This window comes from Aquarana catesbeiana, linkage group LG02 (genome assembly GCF_042186555.1).
Source record: "Aquarana catesbeiana isolate 2022-GZ linkage group LG02, ASM4218655v1, whole genome shotgun sequence".
Classification (NCBI taxonomy): domain Eukaryota; kingdom Metazoa; phylum Chordata; class Amphibia; order Anura; family Ranidae; genus Aquarana; species Aquarana catesbeiana.
Window position 1 is genome coordinate 522,558,656 of NC_133325.1, and position 17,730 is coordinate 522,576,385.

The 17,730-nt window shown below is 44.1% G+C and overlaps 1 protein-coding gene across 2 annotated transcripts in view; it reads right to left on the bottom strand.

Annotated features, from left to right (window-relative positions):
* Positions 1–17,730, bottom strand: part of CNTN2 (contactin 2) — a 430,563-nt gene that overhangs the window by 165,725 nt on the left and 247,108 nt on the right. For both annotated transcript variants that reach the window (XM_073615820.1, XM_073615821.1), the window contains one exon: positions 4,999–5,135. In XM_073615820.1, the coding sequence (XP_073471921.1) occupies positions 4,999–5,135 (137 nt within the window). The remainder of the gene's footprint in view (positions 1–4,998; positions 5,136–17,730) is intronic.

Consider the following 17,730-nt stretch of genomic DNA (forward strand, 5'->3'; position numbering starts at 1 on the left):
CCGGTTCATCCGAGCTCCTTGGTTTGGGGCGCTCCCCCTGTTTTAGACCCTATTTATAAACGTCAGTGTATTGGCCCAATGGCACTAACTTTAACCATTTGGCGTAACTGCCTCAAACGTTATCCTCTCATGTCCCCCTGCTCTCCTCTTGTAAATGTACTACTTAATCCCCTCATTCCAGATAGTATGTCCCTGGGCAGGATCTTTTCATGGATAAATGTACATCTCTTCCAGCTGCGGATCCTAGTTCATCCCATAACGAGGAAGCTACATTCCTTTGACGTTTTCAGAGAGAAATTTGATTTACCATCACATTCCTTCCACTTCTATTTACAGGTTAGACATTTCTTTCACTCTAAATCGCCATCCCTGACCCTAGATAAACCAACTACTTTTGAACACTTATGTGCTCAAGGCCCCAATCAATTGCACTTAATTTCGTGTATCTATCGCATCCTCCATGAGCCGACTCCAATTATGGAAACATTACACCATTACATGCGCAAGTGGTCTCAGTTGGTGGGCCGTCCTGTGACAATACAAATCTTCTAAATGTGTCACTCAGAGGGAGACAACCATTAAGATTCTCATGTTTTGGTACAGAACTCCAGATGTAATCCATAAGTATTATCCTTCAGTTTCACAGCTCTGTTGGCGGTGTGGATCTGATGTAGGCTCACTATTCCATATCTTCTGGCAATGTTCCTTAATACAACCTTTTTGGAATGATGTGCATTTACTTATACAAAAGGTAACTGGGGTGTCTCTTCTGTTGGATCGTTTGAATTACCTTTTGGGTCTTCCCCCCTCGGGGGTATCAAAAAAGACAAACAAACTGATATCCTATCTATTGCTAGCCGCCAGGAGGATTACCCCATTGTTCTGGTTATCCAATACACCTCCCCCATGGTCCGGGTTTCTACATTTAGTGGCTGAGATTCGGACAATGGAGTTCTTGACGGCTTTGGTACATGACTGCACCCCCCAATTTAATAAAATATGGGAACCATGGGATCTTTCGGAATTCGGGACCCCCATACTACCAAATATGCCCTATTCCTAACCTAATTTAATTCTACGTTGCCTGTGTATATACTCTGAACTACTCGCGGGATTTTGGGTACTTCCCCGTAGTACGTTTATCGCATACATCATAAAGATTTGATTTAATGCATATATGTGCCTTGTTTCTGTGAACACTCTTTTATCACTTATACTTGTTTGTTTTTTGTTTTCATTATGTTTGTTTATATTGCACTTATGTTGATAGTGCAATGTACACCTTGATACAATTTTGTACCTATTCTTTGATACTTCAATAAAAAATCTCTGGTGGGAAAGGACCATCTTCCCTGAATCCTGAACTCTCTGCAATGGACACCCCACCCCTGACCGCTTGCATCAGATGTAATTATGGTCCATGAGTGGGAACCCAAATGATGGGACCGGGAGAGATTCTCCGGATTCGTCCACCAGTGCAGGCTCCTGCTCATTAGTGTCGTCAACAGAATTGCCTGAGATAGATGTTGCCTTCTCCATTGTGTTAGGAATCCTGTCTGGAAGTGCCTCAGATGCCAGTAAGACCACGGGACTAGAGGTATACACGAGGACATCGTGCCTATAAGGCTCAGACACTGTGAGGCTGATAAATGGGACCTCCGTATGGCCTTGGACATTTTTTGAATCATGTCCTTCATCTTCCGTTGAGGTAAAGAAACTGTGCCCAGGACTGTATTGAACATTGCCCCTAAGTAAATCATTTGTTGTGTTGGAACTAGTTGTTTCTTTTGATGATTCACCAACCACCCCAGCTCCAATAATGACTGCAGAAGTATTTCTCTGTGGGCTATAAGGTGTTTCGGGTTGTTTGATAGTAAGAGGGTATCGTCCAGATAGTGGTAAATTCTTAATCCCCCCTCTCTCAGAGGGGCCAAGACAGATAGCAACACCTTCGTGAATATCCGAGGGGAGATGCACAGACCGAAAGGCAGAGCCTGGAATTGCAGGTGGACATGACCCACTGCGAACCTTAGATACTTCTGAAAAGATGGTAGAATAGGGACATGGAGGTAAGCATTCTGCAGGTCTATCGATATTAACCAATCTCTTGGTTGTATGGCTTAGATGATTGTTTGAAGTGACTTCATCTTGAAACTCTTGAGATGGATGTATCTGTTGAATCTTTTCAAATCTATTACAGGTCTCCAGTCACCTGTTTTTTTCTGTACCAGAAAGGGTGGAATAAAAACCTGTAAATCGTTCCGATGGGGGGGGCAGGTACTGCTGCCCCTTGATGCTGTAGTGACTCTATAAACTGGTTTAAGGCCAGGTTTTCCGTGGGGAGGCCGGCGTCTGTGTTTCATTGAAGGATGTGTGAGGAGGCTGACGAGAAAAGGGTCCAGAAGTGACCACACCGAACTGTTGATAGGACCCATGGGTCCTGGCATATGGCGGCCCAGTTAGGGGGAAAAACACTTTAGCCGGGCCCCTACTGGGAGTGTCTCCGCCCCTCTGGTGTCAAAAGGACTTTGTTACCTTGGCAGCGGTGTGGGTTTTGTTCCTTCTGGCTCCCAAGAAAGACGTCTGAGTGTCTCTCCACGATCTATTATTATCTTTAAAGGGGTGAGGCTGCCTGAAGTCTCTCGAGTTTGATTGTCGAAATCGAGACAAAAAGCTTAAGGCAAAATGACACATACCCGTTTTTCTGAAATGTTTTGAACTGCAGGGCACACACTGGATATGTGGAGCAGCCCTGAACCCAAAATGGAGCCAAACTTTTAAAGGAAAAAGAGGGGGGAAACTTCATTGGTGTGCCCAACCCCCTTCTGGCAGCATATACTAAACTCAAAGGTGTTTTCCCTAGAGAAAGATGGTGGACGAGGACTTACCTCCTTATGCACCTGCGTGCGCGCATGTGCACTAGCGGTAGCAGAAAGCTCTAATAGTAATTGTCCTCAGCTCTGTATTTTGGGCTGCGCATGCGCACTGAGCCTCGGACACGTTGCGTCACGTCAGAGAGGTTGCCACTGCCCCCATCTGTGGTCCGTCACTCCTTCTCCCTCTTCCCACCGCCCGTACAGTGAGCGGGGAGCGGGAATCAGCAATCCGGTGGCTACGGCCCAGCTCCTGATCAGGGCCGGGTTGGGCCCAAAAGAAAGACAGAGCGGATCGCCGGGGCCGCGCATGCACAGACCGGGAATAAATGTCTTAAAGGTGACAAAATATATATATATATTTTTTTTAAAACAAAAGCTCTTCACTTAACTTTATTTTCCTTTTAAGAAATAAAGAAGAGAAGAAGATCTAACCTCACCAAGGAAGAAAATGAAGCTGATCCTCCCGCTGTAGCCACCAGCATTTGTTTGTCCTTGAAACACCAGCAGACTGCGTTCCTGTAAGGAAACTCTGCAAGACCCCAAAAGATCCACAGAAGGGGTTCCCAATCTTATTAGTGATAATAGTGGCCCAAGAACAGGGACTGCACACGAAGAGGCTGAACCCGGTGGACGCTGCCAAAGGCAGAGGTATGGACGTACTGCTACTCTTCACCAGTTCCAGAGGTATGAGGAAAAAAAGTAGAATTTTTGGGGGAGGGCTATGCCTTTAATTTATGCTATTCACTAGTCCTGAGGGAGGAATCGAGGCGGAGCTCTATCACAGGTATGCTGCCATGGATAGGCACCAGGAAAATAACATTACATGTTCAACATTACTCAAAACTGAATATGCCAAGAACACTTACATTGTGTACTATGCTTCAAATAAGGCTAATAAAGTATATCTCAAATCCTTTTTTTAATAGAGTGTGGAAGGGTCAGGCCCTCTGTTTTAGTTTTTATTCCGGTCTGTGTTCCCATTGATACACCCCTCTATTTTTACTAGTGACCATTGCCATCAAAAAATAAATTTGGGAAGTGGGAAAGGGAAATCCAAGGTTTAGAGTTGCCCACAGAACAAAAAGTAAGGGGAAATCTTCCAAAGCAGACAACTGTTTTGGGGACAACTGTCTAAAAGTGGAATTCCACTCACTTTTGGAGATTTCCTCTAACTTCCTGTTGTATCCCTGGAACAGAAAATGAAGGGAAATTTCCCAAATGATATGTAGACTGCAAAAAATACACTGGCAGGGGTTTTTAAGTAGAAAAAGAAGGCAAAGTAGGCAACAGTATTTTTTTCATTTTGGATCGAAATAAGGGAGGGTTATAACCCCTGTCAATTTTTTGCCTTCTGTTTCAAACTGGGGAGATTTACCTTCACTTCCTGTCCTATATCCAAAACAGGAAGTAAAAGTAAATCCCTGCAAATCAAGGGAATCCCTTGGGGTCCCCCAGGTCACCAGAACTCGTGCCCTCATTTCTGGGGACAACCCAAAACGTGGGATTTTCTTTTACTTTAACTTTTAATGATAATGGTAAATGCAACAAATTAATCTCCCTAAGTGGGCACAGAAAGCAATAAGCATTCTAAAACCTCCCCACCCTATCCAAAACCAAAAAAAAAGTTTTGCCTTTTGTTATAGTTTTAAGTGATTCTAAAGGTTTGCAGTTTGAAAAAAATACAGAAAACAAGCGTGTTATACTTACCTGCACTATGCAATGGTTTTGCACAGAGAAGCCCCAATCCTCTTTTTTTGGGTCCCACGCCAGTGGTCCTGGCTCCTTCCCCTTGCTGAGTACCCCTAATAGCAAGCCTCTTGCTTTAGGGGCACTCGAGCAGGTCCACCCCCTACTCTCTACTCATTGGCTCACTGGCTTTGATCGACAGCAGCAGGAGCCAATGGCTCCCACTGCTGTGTGAGTAAGTATAAGTAGAGCGGGGGGCTGAGGGGGGAGCTGCACCCAGGTTTTTTACCTTAATGTATAGAACCACTTTAAGCCTTCCCTACTCTATCTAAAACAAAAAAAAAAATGTTGTTGTACAATAGAAGGAAATAAGTATACTGTTGTGAATATACGTAAATAATAACAGTTGTGAATGTATGTAAATAAACGTTCTCACCTGTGAGACCAGTGGTTTACCATTACGCAGCCAGCGAATTGTGGGACGCGGCTTTCCAGAAGCTGCACAATTCCAGAGGAGATCAGACCCAATTTTTGCCTCGGTATCAGAAATAATCTGAAGCCATTCTGGTTGAGCTGTAAAGAGATAGTGGTGCTAAAAATCCTGGATTGGGACAAAAGGCAAACTATACATGAAGCAAGAATTTTAGAGAAACTTAATTCAGACACAATTGGTTTGCTGTTTGTCCACTGTCATGACCTTGGGATTATAACGTCAGTAATGGCAGCTGGAGAAATTTACAGTATCTCACAAAAGTGAGTACACCCCTCACATTTTTGTAAATATTTTATTATATCTTTTTATGTGACAACACTGAAGCAATTACACTGCTACAATGTAAAGTAGTGAGTGTACAGCTTGTATAAGAGTGTAAATTTGCTGTTCCCTGAAAATAACACACAGCTGTTACTGTCTAAACCGCTGGCAACAAAAGTGAGTACACCCCTAAGTGAAAATGTCCAAATTGGGCCCAAAGTGTCAATATTTTGTTTGGCCACCATTATTTTCCAGCACTGCCTTTATCCTCTTGGGCTTGGAGTTCAAAAGAGCTTCACAGTATGCCACTGAAGTCCTCTTCCACTCTTCTATGATGACATCATGGAGCTGTTCGATGTTAGAGACCTTGCACTCCTCCACCTTCCATTTGAGGATGCCCCACAGATGCTCAATAGGGTTTAGGTCTTAAGACATGCTTGGACAGTCCATCACTTTTACCCTCAGCTTTTTTAGCTAGTTAGTGGTCCTCTTGGAGGTGTGTTTGGGGTCGTTATCATGTTGGAATACTGCCCTGCGGCCCAGTCTCCAAAAGGAGGGGTCATGCTCTGCTTCAATATGTCACAGTACATGTTGGCATTCATGGTTCCCTTAATGAACTGTAGCGCCCCAGTGCCGGCAGCACTCATGCAGCCCCAGACCATAACACTCCCACCACCATACTTGAATGTAAGCAAGACACACTTGTCTTTGTACTCCTCACCTGGTTTCAGCCACACACACTTGACACCATCTGAACCAAATAAGTTTATCTTGGTCTTATCAGACCACGGGACATGGTTCCGGTAATCCATTACCGTAGTCCGCTCGTCTTTAGCAAACTGTTTGCGGGCTTTCTTGTGCATCATCTTTAAAAGAGGCTTCCTTCTGGGACGACAGCCATGCAGACCAATTTGATGCAGTCTGCGGCGTATGGTCTGAGCACTTACAGGCTGACCGCCCACCCCTTCAACCTCTGCAGCAATGCTGGCAGCACTCATACATCTATTTCCCAAAGGCAACCTCTGGATATGACGCTGAGCACATGCACTCAACTTCTTTGGTTGACCGTGGTGAGGCCTGTTCTGAGTGGAACCTGTTCTGTTAAACCACTGTGGCACGGATTAAGTCACAGCACGCTACATGCCAGATCAGGATACCCACAAGATACACCGTTCCAGGGACATTTGGATATTCATCCATTGGTCATTCAGCTGACATTCTAGGCTTCAGTGACTGCTTGTCCCCTATACCTTATACTTACACTCAATGGGAATTACATTGACATACATTACAGGATATTGCAGACACCATGCACTTAAAAATCTGCCCAATACCCACAGTCTGACGACCATGCAATACTAGAACGGACTTCATTATCTCCAGTGCCGCCTACACATGGAATCATTACATTGGAATCAATATTTATGTAAAAAAACTTTTCGAACCGTCATCTCCTGATGAAGGTAACTGAACACTGCATACCGGAAACGCGTCGGACATTAGGGCATTCATACTGTATGATGTTTATTTGTACAGTTTCTGTCCTGTTTTCCATGTGATACACATTGTGCATTCTTGTCATATGTAGATTTTACATGTTTTTTATTCTATATCATTAAAAGATTACATTTTATTCATTATTGAGTTGGTGGTCTGTCAACGTCCCATTTGAGGGGGTTACTTTCTTTGTTCTAATTATTAGGGATGGGACCACCATACTCTATGTGTGAAATGATGGGAGTCTCTCTTTTTTCTGTTAAACCGCTGTGTGGTCTTGGCCACCATGCTGCAGCTCAGTTTCAATCTTGTCAATCTTCTTATAGTCTAGGCCATCTTTATGTAGAGCGACAATTCTTTTTTCAGATCCTCAGAGAGTTCTTTGCCATGAGGTGCCATGTTGAACTTCCAGTGACCAGTATGAGAGAGTGAGAGTGATAACACCAAATTTAACACACCTGCTCCCCATTTACACCTGAGACCTTGTAACACTAACGAGTCACATGACACCTGGGAGAGAAAATGGCTAATTGGGCCCAATTTGAACTTTTTCACTTAGGGGTTTACTCACTTTTGTTGCCAGCAGTTTAGACATTAATGGCTGTGTGTTGAGTTATTTTGAGGGTTCAGCAAATTTACACTGTTATACAAGCTGTACAAAAACTACTGTACTTTACATTGTAGCAAAGTGTCATTTCTTCAGTGTTGTCACATGAAAAGATATAATACAATATTTACAAAAATGTGAGGGGTGTACTCACTTTTTTGAGATACTGTATATGTTCATGCTCATGTCACACAGCTAAAACACCAGAAAAATAATCCCTATATTAAAAAAAAAAGCAACATCTATTTTCAAGTCCTGGAAATTTGCAAATGATAGACTGTAACGGAGGTCAGAGATATTATTTTTTTGTTGTGTTTTCTTTGTTGAAATCAACAGTGTGTAAGCAGTCAGCTTGTCTGCTTAATTAAAGGGGTTGTAAAGGTAAAAATTTTTTCACCTTAATGCATTCTATGCATTAAGGTGAAAAAACTTCTGACAGAACCGCCGCCCCCAGGCCCCCCGTTTTACTTACCTGACGCCTCGAAAGTCAGCTTCGCGTTCCCGACATCTGTTCCTCCGCTCACCCTGGCCGCTGATTGGCTGCAGTGGATGGATTGAAAGCAGCGCAGCCATTGGCTCGCGCTGCTGTCAATCACATCCGATGACGCGACGCGCCGGGGGGCGGGGCCGAGTGATACAGCGAGCGGCTATAGCCGCCGGCTGTATCACGGGAGCGCGCCCGCAAGCACTCACCACCGTGCGAGGGAGCTCGCATGAAGGTGGTGAATGCTTGCGGGGAGGAGCTGAAACAGCCGCCGAGGGACCCCAGAAGACGAGGTTCGGGGCCACTCTGTGCAGAACGAGCTGCACAGTGAAGGTAAGTATAACATGTTTGTTATTTTAAAAAAAAAAAAAAAACACCTTTACAACCGCTTTAATATAGGAGTTTATGTGCCCCGCATGGGGTGGGGGGTGATGTTGTTCCCCACAGGGGGGCATAAAGGGTCAGTCTTTTTTTTCATTTCAAACATTGAAGTATATCTTTAAGCTGAAAGTTAATTGTATGAACTTATAAATATAGTTACATACTTATTCAGGTTGAAAATAACATCCAGTCCATCAAGTCCAACAATAGAAAAAAAAACTAATAGAAAACCTCCATATACAAAATGTTATACCCATAGTTACATAGTAGGTGAGGTCGAAAAAAGACACAAGTCCATCATGTGTGTGATTATATATCAGTATTACATTGTATATCCCTGTATGTTGTGGTCGTTCAGGTGCTTATCTAATAGTTTTTTGAAACTATCGATGCCCCCCTCTGAGACCGCCGCCTGTGGAAGGGAATTCCACATCCTTACCGATCTTACAGTAAAGAACCCTTTACGTAGTTTAAGGTTAAACCACTTTTCTTCTAATTTTAATGAGTGGCCACAAGTCTTGTTAAACTCCCTTCCGCGAAAAAGTTTTATCCCTATTGTGGGGTCACTAGTATGGTATTTGTATATTGAAATCATATCCTCTCTCAAGCGTCTCTTCTCCAGAGAGAATAAGTTCAGTGCTCGCAACCTTTCCTCATAACTAATATCCTCCAGACCCTTTATTAGCTTTGTTGCCCTTCTTTATACTCGCTCCATTTCCAGTACATCTTTCCTGAGGACTGGTGCTCAGAACTGGACAGCATACTCTAGGTGCGACTGGACCAGAGTCTTGTAGAGCGGGAGAATTATCATTTTATCTCTGGAATGAATCCCCTTTTTAATGCATGCCAATATTCTGTTTGCTTTGTTAGCAGCAGCTTGGCATTGCTACAGTTGATACAGAGGAAGGAAAAAACACAAATAAAGCATGGTCCAATTTACTCCAGTGAGGGAAATTATTATTGCATATAAATGTTAGTATCCAGTTATATTCTGTGCATGTAGAAATTCATCCAGCTCTTTTTTAAAATAAATAAATGAGCTATCCAGATCTAGTTCTTGAGGCAGTCTATTTCACATGTTTACAGCTCTTACTGTGAAGAAACCTCTCTGTATGTAAAGGTTAACCACCAGCTGCCCAAGCCAATTCTGACACATACATACAATACTCTCATACATGCAAAAATCAGCATTTTTTTATGTCACACGATATTTGTGCAGCGGTTTTTCAAACTCCAATTTTTTATAAAAATTACACTTTCGTAAATTTTAGTGCACACAAATACAATATAATATCCAATGTATGTAAAATATAAAAGATGATGTTGCATCGTGTAAATAGATACCTAACATGTCATGCTTTACAATTACATATGCCCTTGGAATGGCACCACACTATGGTACAGTGGAACCTTGGATTACGAGCATAATCTGTTCCAGGAGAATGCTTGTAATCCAAAGCACGCGCATATCAAAGCGAGTTTCCCCATAGAAGTCAGTGGAAACAAAGATAATTCGTTCCACACTGACTTCTATTGCATGCAATACCGCATATGGCCAGAGGTTGGGGGCACCAGAGAGACTCGGAAATACTCGGAGACCACTAGACTGCACTCAGAAACCCTCGGAAAGACTCGAAAGCACTCTGGAACGGTGTATTTCCGAGTGTTTCCGAGTATTTCCGAGTGTTTCTGAGTATTACCGAACTGCTCTGAGTGTCACGGGCGCCCCCGCACCTGTGGCCAAATGCGGTACTGCACAGCGCAGAGGCTTGAATCTTGCTCATTTTGCGAGTCAGGATTTTAAAAAAATAATTGCTCGTATTGCGAAGCGCTCGTTAACCTTGTTACTCGCTATCTGAGGTTCCACTGTATTTAAAAATCTCCATAGGCGACGCTTTAAAAGCTTTTACAGGTTACCAGTTTAGAGTTACACAGGAGGTGTAGTGCTAGAATTACTGCTCTCGCTATGATGTTTGTGGTGATACCTCACATGCATGATGCAATCACTGTTTACATATTCTTGCAGGACTGATGTATGCGTTCGCCTTTGCATGTGAGCACAGGGGGACGGGGGAGCTTTTTATTTTTTTATTTAAAATTACATTTTTTTTACACTTTTTAATTTTTCAACTTTAATTGCTATCACAAGGAATGAACAACATACCTTGTGATAGCATGAGCCGTGACAGTTCATCTGTATGGAGAAATATGGGGTCTATTAGACCCCAGATATACCCTCTGCCCTCAAAAGCATCTGATCAAACTAAGATCAGTTTGATCAGATGCTGTTACAAGAAGGTAACCGCTTGTAAACAACTAATGGAAACCGGAAGTCAGCCAGCAAAACTGAAAGTCCTGGGCTCAATGGTAAAACGGGAGAGCCAGGGAAGGCGGGATGGGGAGGGGTACTTCCTAAGGGGGGGGAGTGGTTAAATCTTTTTTTCCTCTGGACTTAAAGAATACCCCATTGTCCTCTGTAATGATCTGAAAGTGAATAACCAAATTTGCTACAGGGACCACTTATGTATTTACATGATGATCATAATTCCCCATTATTGCCTCTTCTCAAAAGAGAATAAATTCAGTTTAGCTAATCAGTTGAGCGCCTTAATGCCTCTTGTCAGTTTGGTTGCCTTTCTCTGTATTTTCCCCAGTTCTCTAATATCCCTTTCATGAACTGGTGCCCAAAACTAAACTGCATGTTCCAGATGAGGATTTACTAATGATTTCTACAGGGTCAAAATAATGTCTCTCCCTGGAGTTTATACCTCTTTTAATCCAAGAGAATATATTGCTAGTTTTAAAAGCTGCAGCTTGGCATTGCATGCTATTAAACTTATGTTCTACAAGAACACCCAGATCTTTCTTGACCATAGACTCCCTCAGCTGTTCTCCTAGAATGTATGATGCATGCATGTTTTTATCCACCAAGTGCCTAACTTCACATTAATAAACATTAAACCTCATTTGCCAGACAGTTGACCAATTAAATAGTGCACTGAGGTTGGCTTGTAAGTTAGAGATATCATGTCAAGGATGTAATTCCACTACATAGCTTTGTATCATCTGCAAACATGGAAATGGTACCTTTAATCCCAAACTCTGTGATTTTAAAAAGTAAGAGTCCCAACAGTAAACCTTGGGTTACACCACAAATAACCTTACACCATTCAGAGTATGAATCATTGGTCACTAGGGATGAGCCAAACACCCCTGGGTTCGGTTCGCGGCAGAACATGCGAATAGACCAAAAATTTGTGCGAACACGCAAACCCCGCTAAAGTCTATCAGACTCGAACGTGAAAGATCAAAAGTGCAAATTTTAAAGGCTACTATGCAAGTTATTGTCCTAAAAAGTGTTTGGGGACATGTATCAATGCAAAAAAAAGTTTTAAAAACGGCCAATTTTTTCGGGAGCAGTGATTTTAATAATGCTTAAAGTGAAAAAATAAAAGTATAATAGTATTTTCGTATTATAAAGTAATAAAAATATTCCTTTAAATATCGTACCAGGGGGGTGTCTATAGTATGCCTATAAAATGGCGCGTGTTTCCCGTGTTTAGAACAGTCCCTGCACAAAATGACATTTCTAAAGGAAAAAAAGTCATTTAAAACTGCTTGCGGCTGTAATGTAAAGTTGCCCCCCCCCAGCCCATTAATGGGCACTTTGGGTCTGGTATGGATATTAAGGTGAACCCCGCACCCAAATTTTTAAAAAAAGGTGTGGGGACCCCAGGCCCTATATACTCTGAACAGCAGCAGTATACAGGCGGTCCCCGGGTTACAAACAAGATAGGGACTGTAGGTTTGTTCTTAAGTTGAATCTGTTTGTAATTTGGAACAGGTACATTTTCTAAGCGTAGCTCCAGCCAAAAAATCTAATAAAAATCTTTAAAAGCTTTTTTGGTAACATAGGGAAGGGTTATCATCACCCCTGTAACATTTGTTTTGCTGTCTGTGCCCCTGTTCAGAAGATTTCACCTCACTTTCTGTCCCAATGAGAATTGGATTTTGAAAATGTTGGGTTGTTGTAGAAACAAGGATTGGTGATAAAGCATCAGTGGAGACACCTTTTTCCCATATTAACGCTTACAGAAGAGAATTTCCCTTCCTAGGGGTAGATTTCCTCTCACTTTCTGTTGTCTCCCTCTGTTTGTAAGTAGGAGTCGTTTGTAATTTCGATCTTTGAAAATAGAGGACTACCTGTATATACTATACAGCCTGCCCTATACACTCGTAACGGGCCCTGCTGTGAAATATTATATCAAGAATTGTAATTACATGCCCCTGTTAAACAGGGGCAGAAATATTGGGTCTTAAGTGGTGGTGGTGGCACAACACTGTAAAGCCTCACAGATACTCTTGTTGAGCGCAGGAACGGGCCCTGCTGTGAAATATTAGATCAAAAGTTTTAATTACACGCCAGTGTTAAACGGGCATAAAAATTGGGCCTTAGGCGGTGGTGGTGGTGGCACAACACGGTAACCCCTCACAGATACTCTTGTTGGGTACAGGAACAGGCCCTGCTGTGAAATATTAGAACAAAAATTGGAATTACACACCCCTGTTAAACAGGGGCAGAAAAAATGGGCCTTAGGGGGTGGTGGTGGTGGCAGAACACTGTAAAACTGCACAGATACTCTTGTTGAGTGCAGGAACGGGCCCTGCTGTGAAATATTAGAGCAAATATTGTAATTACACGCCCCTGTTAAACAGGGGCAGAAAAATTGGGCTTTAGGCACTGGTAGTGGTGCCACAACACTGCAACCCCTCACAGATACTCTAGTTGAGCACAAGAACAAGCCCTGCTGCAAAATATTACAGCAAAAATTGGAATTACACGCCCCTGTTAAACAGGGGCAGAAAATTGTGCCTTCGGCACTGGTGGTGGTGCCACAACACTGCAACCCCTCACAGATACTCTAGTTGAGTGCAAGAACGAGCCCTGCTGCGAAATATTAGAGCAAAAATTGGAATTACATGCCCCTGTTAAACAGGGGCAGAAAAATTGGGCCTTCGGCACTGGTGGTGGTGCCACAACACTGCAACCCCTCACAGATACTCTAGTTGAGCGCAAGAAAAAGCCCTGCTGCGAAATATTACAGCAAAAATTTATAATTATATGCCCCTGTGGGGCAGAAAAATTGGGCCTTAGGCACTGGCGGTGGTGCCCTGAAACAAAAATGTTCTTAGAAGATATCAAGATGAACATTGAGGAGGAATAGGATGGTCACTCAGCATAACAGGATAGTCACTCAGCATAGGCAGTCTTCAAGGGATCTCACATTCATAGAAAAATTAATCGGTTACATCAGCATCAGGGGCTTGGTAACTGGTGATCCAAGACTGATTCATTTTTATGAAGTTGAGCCGATCAACTAAGTCTGTGGACAGGCGCACTTTGTGATCGGTTACAAAGCCTCCAGCAGCACTGAATGTGTGTTCAGAAAGTATGCTGGATGCAGGACAGGCCAGTAGCTCAATTGCATATTGTGCAAGCTCTGGCCAGTGATCCATCCTCAAGACCCAGTAACCCAGTGGATTTTCGGATGGAAAGGTCTCCAAGTCTGATCTTGCCCCTAGGTATTCCTGCACCATGTAAATCAGACGCTAGTGATGGTTGCTGGAACCGATCAGCCTTGGGGCTGCGGACTAAAGAATTGTCTGAACACATCGGTCAGGTGACCACCTTCTCCACCGCTCCTTCTGTGACTGACCGAAGCCTCAGCAACACGTTGTACAGGAGGACCAGGAAATTGTAACCTCCCAGGCTCTGGAAATGCATTGCACAAACCTTTCTGCAAGGCCTCCTGAGGATGTTTCATCCTCTGCTCCCTCTGCAAAGGCTGGATACGTTCCGCAACCTTACCCTTGTAACGTGGATCAAGAAGGGTTGCCAGCCAGTAATGATCCCTCTCCTTGATACCACGAATCCGAGGGTCCTTTCGCAGGCTTTTCAGGATCAGGGAGGCCATGCGGTGAAGGTTTGCTGAGGCATTCGATCCGGAGTCCTCTGGGTCACTAAGGATGACATGATCCACAGCCACCTCCTCCCAGCCACGTACAAGTCCATGGGTTTCTGGGGACTGAAAACGATCCCTTGAAGACTGCGGCTGATGCTGAGTGCTAGGCTCCACCTCCATGCTGACACAATCCTCCTCCTCCTCCCCATTTTGTGTGATTGCGGGCCCGCAGGAATACTGTCAGGATAAAGGGAACCTTGAGAGGTAAGGAAGTCCTCCTCTTCCTCACTCTGTTCTGCCTCAAATGCCCTGTCCATTATTCCATGAAGCGTGTGCTCCAACAGGAAAACAAGAGGGACAGTATCACTGATGCATGCACTGTCACTGCTCACCATCCTCGTGGCATCCTCAAATGGTGACAGGACAGTGCATGCATCCTTGATCGGTAGCCACTGTTGTGGCGAAAAAAAGCAAAGCTCCCCTGACCCTGTCCTGGTGCCATACTCACACAGGTACTCATTGATGGCCCACTGCTGCGTGTGCCAACGTTGAGTTCTACCTGGTGGGCATGTCACAAATGAGGCGGTTCTTGGGCATGTTGCATTCCTTTTGAAGGTCAGCCATCCAAGTACTGGCATTATATGACCGGCGGAAATGCCCACAGACTTTCCTGGCCTGCCTCAGGGGATCCTGTAAGCCCGGGTACCTGCCCAAGAACTGCTGCACCACCAAATTAAGGACGTGAGCCAAACGGGGAACATGGGTCAAGTGTCCCTGTCGGATGGTGGAGAGGAGGTTGGTGCCATTGTCGCAAACCACAATTCCTGCCTGAAGCTGGCGTGGCGTCAACCACCTCTGAGTCTGCCCCTGCAGAGCTGACAGAATCTCTGCCCCAGTGTGGCTCCTGTGCCCTAAGCAGACCAACTCAAGCACCGCATCTTTTTGCCTGAGTGCTTGCGTAGCCCCTTGAACGCCTACGGAGCACTATTGGTTCAGAGGAGAAATCTGCAGAGGAAGAGGCCATAGAGGAAGAAGAAGAGGAGGGGGTGGAGGAGAGAGCTGTGGCAGAATCACCACTACTAGCATTTTGGAGGCGTGGTGGCGGAAAAAGCTCCAACATTACTGCACTCTGTCCTGCATCCTTCCCAGCTGCCAGCAGACTTGCCCAGTGCACCGTAAAAGAAAGGTAACATCCCTGTCCATGCCTGCTGGACCATGAGTCAGCGGTAATATGCACCTTACCACTGACCCCCCTGTCCAACGAGGCCAAGACATTGCCTTCCACATTGCGGTAGAGAGCCGGAATGGCCTTCTGTGAAAAAAATGGCATTTGGGAACCTGCCGCTGAGGTACTGCATATTCCACAAATTCACAAAAGGGGCAGAATCTACCAGCTGAAAAGGCAGCAGTTGGAGTGCTAGCAATTTAGCCAAGCTAGCATTCAGCCGCTGAGCATGTAGATGGCTGGGAATAGTAATGTGGAATAGGCCGCTTTGGCAGCTGCATTGGCAGGCAAACTGCTCTGAACCTGGGTGACAGTGGATGAGGAGGATGAGGACAGCTTAGTTATCCACTCTACCAACTCTTCTGCTTGTTGTAGATCAACACGGCCAGCTGCCGAAAAAAAGGACAAGCATGCCCCACGGCCACGTGCTGAGGATGCACCATGTCCACGACCAGCACTATTGGCTGTAGACGCAGAGCCTGCTTGCCCTCTTTTAGTGACCTGTGAGCGTCTGCCTCTCCTTGGTGGCCTTCCAGACATGCTGTAAAATTTTATTAGCAAAACACTGCCTGAAGTTTACTAGAAAAAGTACACCAGGAATGGCCTGCAGTCAGATTTTATGCACTGCAGATCACTGAATCACCTGCCTGCCTGAAAGTGTATTTGAATACGTACACCAGGAAAGGCCTGCAGTCACATATAGGCTTGGCTAGACTAGAATGCAGTGGATATATATATGTAGGACACTGTATATATATTTTATGCACTGCAGATCACTGAATCGCCTGCCTGCCTGAAAGTGTATTTGAAAACGTACACCAGGAACTACCTGCAGTCAGATATATGCTTGGCTAGACTAGAATGCAGTGGATATATATATATGTAGGAGACTGTATATATATATTTTATGCACTGCAGATCACTGAATCGCCTGCCTGCCTGAAAGTGTATTTGAAAACGTACACCAGGAACTACCTGCAGTCAGCTATAGGTTTGGCTAGACTAGAATGCAGTGGATATATATATGTAGGAGACTATATATATTTTATACACTGCAGATCACTGAATCACCTGCCTGAAGTATTTTATATTTTAGAAACACTACACCAGGAACGGACCGCAGTGAGATCTAGCTAAACTGTATGCAGTGGATATATATATGTATATGTATATGTATATATATATATATATATATATGTGTGTGTGTGTGTGTATATATATATATATATATATATGTGTGTATATATATGAAATACACTGCAGCTAACTGAATAATCTGCCTGCTCAATCTAAATGACACTCTCTCTCTGTCCACGCCGGCAACGACACACTACACGAGGCCGACGTGCAGTCAGTCTGTGGGCGTGCACTTAGTCCCCGTGAGCCATGATTGGCAAAAAATGCACCCTGTCTTTGGCCAATTATGGCTCTCTTAGCTGAGGGCGCTGTGATTGGCCAAAGCATGCAGGTCATGGTACATGCTCTGGCCAATCATCATACAGCTCCTGCAGTGCATTATGAGCCGTTACGCGCCGCTCAAATTTGGCGCGAACGGCCCAGAATGTTCGGTTTTCGACGAACGGGTGAACAGCCAATGTTCGAGTCGAACTCATGTTCAACCAGAACAGAAAGCTCATCCCTATTGGTCACTATTCTCCGAATACAGTCTTTTAGCCTGTTTTCTATGTATTTAAAACCTGAATTTTCTAAGCCTGTAGACTTTAACTTATACATTATCCGTGTGTGAGGAACTGTGTAAAACACTTTTCCAAAAAAGCATACTACTGTATATCCACAACCACTCCTTTGTATTTACTTATCTCCTCATAAAAAGAAATCAAGTTTGTTTGACAACTTCGGCCTCTTGAGAATCCATGCTGAGTATTTGTTTAAATATTATTTTCTAGCAAAAACTTCTCTATGTGGTCTATTAATTATACTCTTAAAGTGTTTGTTATCCTAAAGGAATAAAATAGATCCTGCTGCCTTAAAGCATGTTATACAGCAAGTGCATGTGCTGTGTAATTTGGCCCCCTGTATCACCTAAAAAAACCTTGCTGGCCTTTCCTGGTTCTGCCATTACTCCCTGTAAACTGACCATGGTTTATCATGGCTTCTGAGCCCTGACACGTAGTCAGTTTACGCGCCTCTGTCATCCGCAGCCCTGCTCTGTCCTTCTCTGTCCTCCTCTCCCCCTCCTGCCCTGCTTGTCAGCTTGAGACACTGCCCACCCCTCCCCTCCTGCTGCTTTAAAAAC